Raw genomic sequence first — 12,115 nt, 5'->3', positions numbered from 1 at the left:
CTGACGTTGTTCTGTATGAATTTTCATTCCTCAAATAAACCAAAAACATATTACAGAGATTTTTATAAATAGTCACTGTATACTGAGATTGTTCTGTATGAACTTTCATTCCTCAAATAAAAAAATAAAAAAATAAAAAGTAGTGAACTTTTATTCCTCAAATAAACAAAAAAAATAAATAAAAAGTAGAGCATCGACGCATAATAAATAATGAAAAAAATGGAAAGAGCCTAAATCATACCTATGCACATTAGCCACACATTATTAAGGCCCCAGAAATGCAACAATGACACTAAAAATAAATGTCCAATGAGCATATTATCCTTTCCTTTCTAATAATTTTAAACAATGAAAATGGGGATTGGTGTTTACACCCACTTTAATGTTAACTGCAGCCATCCTTACATTTCACAACAACCAAGAGGCTGAGAGAGATCAGGAAATCTGTGATTACTAGAAAAGTGTGTGTAAAAACTAAATCCCTGAAAAATTATACCATTAGAAACCAGAAGCTTCATGAGAGGATCCACAAATAGATTGTCGACCAGACTGTCAGGGAAATGGCCGCGACAGCATAGGTCCAAAGGAAGATTACGGAGCATTCTTGTTCCGCTACATTGAAAAACTGTGCCATTGTGCCTGCAATCGCAGTCCACACAACATAAGCCAGCATCTCTCTGTCTTTACACCATTATCGTGAATTTCAGAAAAGGAATCTCTATTAACCGGTGTAGTACACATAACCAGGACCCCGAGTCTCTATTTCTCACAATGTTTAAAAATTCGGCAAGTCTGAGTTGGACTCGCCGATTTTTTGAATACCGTGAGAAAGAGATATAGTTGGGGGTCCTGGTAACGTGTACTTCTCATGTTAATTGAGAATTCCCCTGAGTTACTCAGACTTGGCAATGAATCTGGAACCCAAAACCATGAACAGGCTTAGTTATACCGGTTCGTAATATTTTACTGTTGATTTTGATAATCAGCTGAGTTCTAACATACTTGGCCAAGTCGAGTTGCCTGACTTGGGCCAAGGACCGTGGTGAGTTCCCAGTCCTCTCAGTGAAACACTGTCTCTCAGGATATATATAGATAGATAGATAGATAGATAGATAGAGAGAGAGAGAGAGCTCCAAAGCTTTTCTGCCATAAACTAAATAAGAAAAAGATTTTCGTCAAGGGGTTTCCATACCGAGATTCATGGCAGGTGGAATCGTGAATTGTATCATCAACACATATCGGTACAACGGGTCGGGTGACAACAAACCAAGCTCGCCAGCTAACTTGACGATGCCAATCCCAATTATGGGAAGAATCACATAGCGCACGCAGATAACAGAGAAAACAGCACTGTACTTTATTTTTGATTTGCGCATACCTGCAATGAATGGCAGAAAAAAAGTATAGCACATTTTCATTATCCAAGATTACAAAATTCCCCTGAAGAAAAACATCACAAAAGTTTCAATGCCCTGGTATGGAAGCTCTCAGTTTCAACTTGGCCTAGCATTTGACATATCAAAACCACTAGTAAAACAAGTCAATTTATTTACGCCCTACACAAAAAGTCTAACCCTATAGATGTATGCGATAGCAGAGCTAAAAGTTAACTACCTTCAGTAAGGTTTCCTCCGAGTATAAGAGTGATGCAAGGTATGGTCCCATTCCTGCATGGAAGAGGAAACCAAAATACAAGAGCAATGAGATCCATCATATGTAGAGTCAAACCCAGTAAAAAAATATAACTTGATTAAAAAAAAAAGGAATCATGGATACTTCGGTTATCTTGTGACAGTTTGAGACTTGATAAAAGAAAAACTCATTGGGCAAAATCAGCGGTCATCAGTAGTCAAAGAATGCATCAGATGGTGAATGAAATATGGCCAACATACGCACCCCAGCAATGTAACAACATCCTGTATCACTTTGAGGGGGGGATTTGATCCAACTACTAGAGATTTCAACTGGGGTGTTGCACCGACGGCAAACCCTATAAACTGAAACACATGATTGAAAAAATAAAGTAACATGATCAGTTTCTCATGTCTAATGGGGCCAAAATTCAATTATCACAGAACCATGATAATTACTCTTTACAGAGTGCAAATAATAAAAATTGAATGGCATTTAAAATTTTTGAAGTGTTATTAGGGAAACAAAACAATAACTATGACACATACTGAACCAATAGTTGGAGGTGCTGTCAACTCCTTAACAATCGTGTGAAATGACCCCCTTAATTTTTTCCAGAAACCCTCGCCACTGAGCTTTCCACTAGACGAGTGTGGTACAATCTGCAGGCATGGAGTTAATATGGTCATCATCATTATCGTATTCATATTATGGTTAGGACTTTTTTGATGAATTGGTGTAATTGTTTTAAGATGCTAGCTGCTCATTTTTCTAAATGAGCAGAACATATTGAAGAATACTTTGTTAGACAAAGTAACAAATTATCATCGCATGCAAAACATGTTTGAATATACTTATATAGAAGACCTAGAAGCCTCATATAATGGTTATGTACCTCCCCCTCATTAGCTTTTGAGGGTGTTGACACAATTGGTGCAATGTGGAACCCAGGAGATGCCTCTCTTTGTCCAGAGCCTGATTCACTTTGGGCTTCTGGATCTGTCAAAAGGTGGATTTCTCTTCCTGCATCTAAATCCATGTGAGGTATCTTTGAGTAGGTTTCGTCTGATTGACTTTCTTTGTACAATAAACTTGATGTCCTTATGAGATTGTATCCATATGTCCAGATGTAAAAGCCTCCAAGCTGCACAAACACAAAGAGCTCACTCCAAAAAATTGCAAAACGTTTTTCTCATAGTATGGTAACATAAGAAATCTTATGTTTGGTAGTCCCCTTCACATAATCACTGAAGCCACTTAACCTGCTTCTCTTTCTTTTATTTGGGATAACAAGTTCACAACAAACATATGTACAGTTCAGTTTAGGGCTTGATAGAAAGACTGTTGTTTCGTTGTTTTTATAGCATGTTTTAGTTTTTGTGTACATATGAATTTTAAAAAGTTGTTTGAAGAATCGCGAAGTCTTTCAATGAAATTTTAATTTTTTTGGTAAGTAACATGTATTGACCATTGGAAAGTATACAGTTGAGATTTTTAACTTCAATTATGAGTTCATTCTTTCAATAAAACTGTAAACTACAGAAAACCAACTTGGATACTGTACCGCCATGGAAAAGGATGCATAGGATATTCCACGAACACTGCAAACACTTTGCTCCCCAAAAGGACTGCCATCTTCGTTACAAATTGCAGGGATGATTATGATCATTAGATTACCCAGATTTCCTATTACAAAGAAGCAGAAGGGACTGGAAATAAGGCCCAACTTTGCTATATGTTTAGAAACTTGGTTAAAGAAGAAAGGTACGCATAGAACTTGGTGATCAGGAAAATTTTCGAACCAAAATTGCACTTACCTGATGAACAGCTTGCGACAATAAGGCCTTCTAGATAGCGCTCGGGTTTTGTTATCTTTACAGCAATCCATCCAAGGACTGCTCCAAAGAAGACGGACAACCCAATGTTCACCGGCATGAACCACCTGACACCAGAAAGTCAAGTTAACTTGATTAGCTAGAAAAGAAATCAAATTTAATATCTGGATTACTAAATGACGCTGCATTAGCCGGACAAACTAGAGTACCTTTTTATTATGCAAAGTGGACATATTGTACAGTGATAACAGAGGCATGTGTCACTAGGAGATACAAAGCAGTAGAGATACGTTCTTGTCACATCCCCAACCATTACATATAAAAGTGCCTTGCTGAATAGAGCCTATGAGATGATTGAGGGCCTAATCCTCTACATGCACACTAGATTGCAAATACTTAAAACTTTGAAGATTTCTGCCATCTCTCCTAATCACCTGAAAGATTGCTCATGGACACAACTTCCAGTCTATAAGACCTCTTACTCTAGAAGGGCCAAATGACTAACAAGCCGCTAGAGCTACTCGGATGGTTGGAGTCACACAAAGAATACCATATATACACGACCCTAAAATCTAGACAAAATGCAAAAATTTGACAAGTGGAAGTCCTAGTGAAGCGAAGCCTGGTGCTACTGCTTTAGTCAGATTTGAGCTGCTTCGGACAGCTTCGGTCAGATTCGGGTTTGCCCTAGGCAAAGTTGGCCGAAGCTTCGGCCTCTTCGGCCCAAGCAAAGAAATATCTATATAAAAGTATTTTTTTATTTTTTTGAAATTTTTATTTTTCGGCCGAAGCTTTGGCCTCTTCAGCTCAAGCAAAGAAATACTATGTTAAAGTATTTTTTTATTTTTTTGAAATTTTTATTTTTTCTAACTTTTTCAGTATTTTTATATGTTTCTACATATAACTATCTAATTTATTTATGCTAAATTAAAAAAAATCCTAATTCTTCCCCTTAATCGGCCGAAGCATCGAATTGCTTCATTTTTCTCACCAAACAAGAAGAAGAACTCGAAGCGAATCTGACAACATTGCTTGGTGGATTCATTCTTGAACCAAAAGGAGATGTACTCAACAGGGTAGCAGAATGATAAGAAATCAATAAAGGAACAACATTATGAGTTGCATTTTAAGAGTAACATAATGAATAGTGGAGTTTCCAATTGTATTATATACTAAAAAGTGATCAATAGCATCTTCAAACAGGGGATGCATTCTTATTACTGTTACAAAATTTTAGTGAATAAAATATATGAATTTTTAACAAAAAGCATGCAACTGTTAACAACAAAAACATTAAAAAAAAAAGAAAAAAAAGAAGTAGAAGGGAACATAACAATAACAACGTACCAGGAAACTATGTCTTCCAATGTAACCGATTTGACTAGACTGGCAAACATGAGCGATGGGGTGAAAACAATAAATACAACCTGCTCATGACAAAGCAGATATTATATTTCTATTGAAATCAGTATCAACAAACACAAATGCTCAACTTCCATAAATAACCAAGAAAAGTTCATGTCAGTACAAGGCCTTCCATGTTTAGAATGTATGAACTACCATTGTAGCTAGCATAACATATGTCAGGTCTCATTTCAGCTGAGGATGCTTCTACTCAATGAAAATCAATTTTCATTTGCTTTACTTTCATATTGCTCTGTCATAATATAATCTGTTGTTGATTTCTTAAAAATGAATATACCACTAATTGTTAAGCATCCTCTAATTGCTAGTGTGCTAGATGTAGCTTCCATGCCAACATTATCTGGTTGGACTGCAAGGATCTTATCATTACTCATCCTAATCCCTTCTCTCATGGCATCCTTACTATTCATCCTTACAATCCTGAAGACAGAAAAAGATATTCATCCCCATTATATGTCAATTTATATCTTCCTTAGCAGAAATATTCCTCTTAATGAACAATTACCTATGATGGGATATAATGTTATATGATATTCTTTCTTCGTTCTGATGATCATATGATACAAGTTTCTTCCCATCATAAAGAATGCCTAGGATGTGATAGCACGAACTTCATAGACCCAGTCACACCAGCCAACAGAAACGTAAAAACAACAGACCAGTTTGTTCAAACATAGAGTATATAAAAAATAAGGAGCACCAGTCCTAGAGCCCACAAAAATTGGCCAATTAGCAAAAGTTCTTCCATTAAACGAATACCATGCATGCACTTAACAATTCACATAGGCAGCCTGTCTGTGGTGGATCCTTGTAAACCCATCAACAGTTCACCAGATTTCCTTGTAGTCCTTAAATGGAATTTCATTATTATCTTCCACAAACTTATGTTAGTATAAATACACTAACTTGAATGGATAGTAGACAACTGGTGACAAACTCAGATGCTTTCCTCCATGATTCTCATGTCTTTATTTGTTCTTTCAATAATTGATTGTCCTATACTTTGAAAGAGCAAAATCCACACAGTATTGGGATTCAACTTGGAGGGTGAATATGGGGCCACACCTATTACTTGCTGCTCTTAAGTATTTTACGGTCATTCATTTGGTATTTGGATTTCCTGGATGCTTAATCTGAATGTGATGGAGTATTTTTAAGTAAAAGAAAACACACCTTGTTGATATATCTCCGAGCATCAGGTGTAAGTACGTTGCAGTAGCCAGTTGCCAAAAAGGCTCCCAAGCAACTGATAAGAAGGACTTCGAGTATTGGCATACTTGCCACAACAAAGAGTGACGAGAAACCCATATTTTCCCCTCCAATGTAAGATTTTGAATCTGAACTCCAACAATATTCAATATGGTATTGGTTTTGAAAAATGTCTGGGCCAAATAAACCGGCTTTGTTCTGCTTGACCCGAAACCCTAATATAAGAGTAGGAAGAACCTGAAAAACCAGCACCCAGGTTAGCCGGTGCTGTATCTGCAATAAAATCACAAATAATTGAAATGCACATGGAAGAAGAATGAAGTGAAATGAATAATTTGGTTAGGGGTTGAGTTTCATTATTTATATGGCTTTGAATAATGGAACCAGTTCAATCCAAACATAACTATCTTTTGAGGCATTACACTCTCAATCTCATACACAACAAAATGACAAGAAAGAAAAACTAAAAGATGCATAAATATTGAGAATTTTCAGTTAATAGTCACAATTACTCCTTTATTTTACTTTGAGGATGCATTTGACCCAGAAAAAGAGAGGAATTGGAAAAAGTATAAAAAAGAAAGACAGAAAGAAAGAAAGAAAGCAACAAAAACAAAATTCTTATGCAGACGGTGAATATGGAGCCTCAGACATGTGCCTAAAAGAAGCAATCTGCATTGATATATAAACTAACTAAAACGATGAAAAGACACCAGAAAAAACAAAAACAGGAAAATGGTTCAAAACTTTGAAGCGTTGAAGAGACCCCTGATCAAACATATACTGCTGAAAGGAATACAAATAGAGGGCTAAAAGCATTAATTACTGAGAAGGCAATCGAAAACCTGAGAGTCCAAACACTGATCTGAAATTATTTTTTAAAAAATATAATTAGAACTAATCATGTCTGATAGCACTAAGAGAGCTACCATAAGAGAACATCAAAACATCTAAAGCTCAGACTAGTTTATCAATAAAAATAGAACGTCAAATGAAACGTTAGCTATTCTGTTTCAAATCCAAGAAAAATTAAACCAGAACTAGGTAAGGAAGCATTGAAAACCAACATAAAAATAAAAAAAATTAGTATAGGGTGTGGTTTGCATTAGGTTGCAACCTTAAACAATCAAAGTAAAGTGCATCTTCAAACTTTGTCATGAGATGCAATTTTGGTGTCCAAAATTCTTAGGATGGTGCGTGAATCTACTTTTATCTTTAATTATAAACTTTTAAGCTCCAAAAAAGGTTCAAATCACACAGATCTATAGACGCATGAAAATCTTGAAAACGGATGGTTCAGATAATATGTTGCAAGATATACTACTTTTAGCACTAGAAATATCTTTCTCTCTCCTATATCTCGATGTTGAGATGATCAATTGAATGTTTTTCAACATTGAAACAATTTTTTTTGAAGGATTTTAGAGGTACACCTTAACTCTACATTTTAAGGTGTCAACCTTTTATAAACCTTTTGCATTAGAGTTTAACAAGACGCTATTATTCTTTTGATCTTACAAATAAAATAACTTCAAAACATCAAAAATAGCCTGTAATCACTATTCTGAATCCAAGAACAAATATTCCCAATTTTCACAAGAGAGGGTGATATCATCCTTTACCCAAGATAACCAAAAAATATAAAATGGAAAAGTAACTCTAAAAAACGAAAGGGAAGTAATCTTCAATTAAAAAATCCTCTCAATTATGCCATGGATGTAGCAATGTCTACAGTGAGAAAGAAAAGAAACGACTAAAACCACCATAAATAACAATACACCATAAAATTTTAAGAAAGAATAAGATTATAAGTCAAAGAATTAGGAAAAACAAGCTCAGGACCAGATCAAAGCTGCCGAGAAGAATACAAACAAAAAGTTCTAAAGCATGCAATCACAACAGAATTCACTCAAACCGCAGAGTCTAAATAAAGATTTGAAATTATTTTTTAAAATTAGAGAAGTTATAGCACTAAGTGAGCATAAATTAGCTTGAGAAACATCTACGACCAATTTCAGTTTATCAATAACTTGAGAACATCTATTTTAAATCAGAACCAAGCTAAAACGCATTACAAAGCAGTATAAAAAACCTCAAGAGAAAAACGAAAAATCCTTGAAGAACAATTTAACAGAAACGAAGCTATTTCATACTACTAAGAAAAACAGAAAGGAAACTATTTTATGGCTTCAAAGAACAGAGACTGCTACTTACCATTCCACATCCAAGAACAATAATTACAGAACAGCTATTTTGGAAAATGGAGATCTTCTGAAGAAAAATTAAACCAAAAGAGAAAATACATATGAAACATGCGGCTTATCTCAAATATATGCAATCAAGGCATGCATAAAGCACAAAGGAAACAATTACAAGAATATAAAATAAAGGTAAAACTACAATAAAATTGATTAAAAAGAAATTAAGGTCCTAAATTTCAGCCAAAATTCAGAGAAAAGAACAAAAAAAATCCATAAATGAAAATAAAAACAAAATGACACATGCAAGTGAGAATAACAGATATACAGAACCGCAGTTTCTCGTAAAAAACGAACGAAAAAAAAAGGAAGCGGAAGCCTGAATCCATGGAAAATTCACAAACCTGCAACGTAGCTTGGAATCCAGAGCCTGTACTAGCAGCATGGAACTTGGTGAGGGGCAATATGGGAAATGCATCATTACATCGCCGCCATTAAAACAGAGACGGCCCGATTCTACCTCAACTGAAAAAGGGCCAACAAGGAACATTATAAATAGGAGAATGTTCGACCTGGAGTTATTGATTACCAGGCATTGCTGACATAGACACGGCTGCTTTGGCAGCCATGACTTGCGTGCTAACATACGTAACTGTCTGTCATTTTGCTCTCTCTCTCTCTCTCTCTCTCTCCATTTTCTCTGTCCACTTTTTATTAATTAACCCGCCATTGATGGAATGAATGGACTCATTGCATCCTCCGCGGTCTCGGGCGCATCGTGGCAGTACGAATTACGCGGCGAAATGGCAGTCTAAGCATTTCATTTTAAATTCTTTTCCAAACGTATATATTATGCTGCCTCTGGAGCATAGTATATATGTAGTTCCTCGGTCGGTATTCCCACTTGGATTTTTTTTTTTCTCGATCTGAAATTCTGGTATTCACTAAACAATTATTAGATAATTAATTTTTAAAATAAAAATTTTAAATTTTTATTTTTCTAACACTAATGTGTCCGTGTTCACTCTTAAAATATTATTATTTTTTAATTTGTAGAGAGCACAATGAGGGAACTGTTTTTTTTCCTTTTTGGGTTTATCCGTTGAAGAGGTTACATCCCCACAATTTGAGTCATGAAGATCATCGGTTTTATCCAAGGGAGTATATACTACGGCAGGACTATACAATCTTTTGATTAGGAGATTAACTTCTGGGAGAATGTCGTGCTTATCTTCATTCTTTCGCTAACTTTATGGAAAATGTTATGTATTGTATTACTTATCATGCGAAATATATAGAATGAGACCATTGACCTTTGTATTGATACAAGGTGGTCATTTTAATCTTGACCATTAGATTGTGAAAATGGGTGGTTGCAATTATTTAATGGACCAAGCTCATGCGGCTACCTTCCATTAATGAAAAGACGCTCATTTGGAAAGCGTTTATATAAGGATGCAACCTTAGAGTGTTATGGCAGTTGCTCGCGTCTCCTCTTCATCATTGTAGGAAAAAGTTTATATAAGTATGCAATCCTATAAAGTAGAACTACGGATGCATCTCAAAAATCTATCGAAAAAGGTACTTTTAATGTTGAAAAACCCTTTGATTGATCATCTTGACATCGAAATGCATGACCATGAAAAATAAAAAGATTTTAAGTCTCAGAAATAGCGCATTTTACAATATATTATACACCGTCCATTTTCAAGATGTTCATATATTTATAGATTTACTTGATTGTAACTATTTTTGAAATTTAAAATTTTATAATTAGATATAAAAATAGATTTTGAGATAATCCTAATAAAATTTTACATCAAAATTATATACCATGATAAAATTTGAAAGTGCACTTTAACTCTACAGCTACGGATGCATCTGTATGCCAACTGCACCCTTAATTGAATGGTGATGACATTGTGGCGTACTACTTCTCCACAATCTTTGCTTTTTTCGATTTTTCAAGGAGGGTTGGCTTAATGTAGGGATTTGGAAAAATGATGGAGTTGGACTATTTACCATTGTTCCAAGGAGGTTATAATCACTCCTTGGCGTTATGTAAAATCGTAATGCTTGTTGTAGGAATTTCACTCAAGATCAAGCAATATGGCACAATATTAATTAAATACGAAGAAATTTACATGCATATCCCCTTAAATTTTTATTAATTAAATTTTTTGGATCAAATTGCTCCTATTTAGGACCTTTGAGGTCTTTGGTATCTTAGTTAAAAATAAACTTTATACCTTTAAAGTATGAAGTTGAAAAACACCTTTTGGATCTTCAACATTTGATTTTTTTTATTAATTAAAAAAGAGCCCTTTGAAAAAGTTAAACTTTCGCAACTTTTTCTATACTATTTCAAAAGAAACACTTTGGAAAAATTAAATTTTGGACCCTCTGAAGGTTCAAAATTTGTTTGTAACTATTATTCAGAAATTAAAATTTCAAAAAATGTGAAAACATGGATACGAATGATGGATAATTTTGGAGGAATTTTTGAATAACGATATTTATAGGGTAATATGTCGGGTTCCAATATTTCAAAGAATAAAGCCATTCTTTTTCTAGTATAAAGTTGTCATTATTTATTATTCTCTAAGGTGCATTGAAAAGATTAATTTATAAACAAGTATTGATGAATGACACTTTATAAGCACGGGTGCAGTTTTTGTAGGGCCATGGCTCTACGATACTTGCTAAAGTTTACCTTAAACAATCCAATTAAAGCGCATCTTCAAATTTTATCATAACATGTAATCTTGGTGTAAAAAATTCTAAGGATTATTTGAAATTCAATTTTTATATCTAATTATAAAATTTAAAATAAAAAAATAGTTAAAATCAAGTAGATTTATAAATAAATGAAAAATTGAAAATGGATAGTCAAGATAATGTATTGCAAGATATACTATTTTTGAGACTCAATAAATATATATATCTATATTCATATATCTTGATGTCGAGATAATTGATTAGAGGGTTTTTCAAGATCAAAACAACATTTTCCAATGGATTTTTTAAGTGCATCTTAATTCTATATTTTAAGGTTGCTTTTCCCTTAGTTAAAATAGCAGCATATTTTAGTTAAAAAATTCATCTCGAACCTAATATTTAAAAAGTTTGAAAGTGTTTTTGCTAAAAGAGAGACCGAGTATATGCATATTTGTTTCCATTTCTATCACGGATAGGGCCACAGGGGACCCCATCTCTACTAAACTTGCAAAAAAAAAACAAAAAAAAATCAAAGAAAAAGCCTTATTAATAATTGTCAATATGATAAAAATACTAACCATTTAATTATTACTTTCTTTTTGAGCTTTCCTTTACTTCTTACTATCTCAGCACAAGAAAAAGCCAAACAAGTAACCCAAATACAATCGAAGGTCCGTCCAAATTATTATCCTATATTTCAGGCCAATCAATAGGGTTCTCAAAACATTCACAACATGAAATGACTTATTTTAGTCCACAAAACGTTAGCAGACAAGTAACCCAAATACGACCGTCCAAATTATTATCTTATATTTCAGGCCCATCAATAGGGTTCTCAAAACATTCACGACATGAAATGACTTATTTTAGTCCACAAAACGTTAGCAGACCAGCCAAAAAACAATTATTAAAGCTTATAAGTGTCAATCTGCATTTTCAACCATATAAAGTCAATAAGAATGGTTTGTCCCAATAAATTAATAAAATAAAATAAAATAAAAAAAAGTCCCTAAGTTGCAAGGGTAGCAATTGGCTCTGCTCAGCTCGGCCTGGCCCAGCCATAAAAAAAAATAAGGGCAAGCCCACAATATGTGGCCC

At 34.2% G+C, this 12,115-nt stretch overlaps 1 protein-coding gene across 2 annotated transcripts; it reads right to left on the bottom strand.

Moving 5' to 3' along the window:
• Nucleotides 1–264: 264 nt before the first annotated feature.
• On the bottom strand, nt 265–8,826 carry LOC18445475 (protein PIN-LIKES 7). Of its 2 annotated transcripts, none has more exons than XR_016041116.1 (11): nt 8,704–8,826; nt 6,066–6,338; nt 4,815–4,894; nt 3,450–3,574; nt 3,197–3,318; nt 2,528–2,776; nt 2,181–2,294; nt 1,777–1,997; nt 1,615–1,667; nt 1,193–1,378; nt 265–639 (listed from the first exon to the last, which is right to left on the bottom strand). XR_016041116.1 is itself a non-coding variant. In XM_006855612.4 (11 exons), exons 2-11 carry the CDS (start codon nt 6,198–6,200, stop codon nt 515–517), a joined length of 1,290 nt encoding a protein of 429 aa, XP_006855674.1. In that variant the 5' UTR covers nt 6,201–6,338; nt 8,704–8,826; the 3' UTR covers nt 265–514. The 2 variants fall into 2 exon arrangements, 1 of the variants encoding a protein (XP_006855674.1); XM_006855612.4 differs by having other exon boundaries at nt 1,897–1,997.
• Between the last annotated feature and the right edge of the window lie 3,289 nt (nt 8,827–12,115).

The sequence above is a fragment of the Amborella trichopoda genome, chromosome 9 (genome assembly GCF_054954075.1).
Source record: "Amborella trichopoda isolate Santa Cruz 75 chromosome 9, AtrichopodaSantaCruz75HAP2 v2.0, whole genome shotgun sequence".
NCBI classification, from domain to species: domain Eukaryota; kingdom Viridiplantae; phylum Streptophyta; class Magnoliopsida; order Amborellales; family Amborellaceae; genus Amborella; species Amborella trichopoda.
The sequence above is the reverse complement of the archived record's forward strand: the minus strand, read 5'-3'. Positions and strand labels throughout refer to the sequence as shown.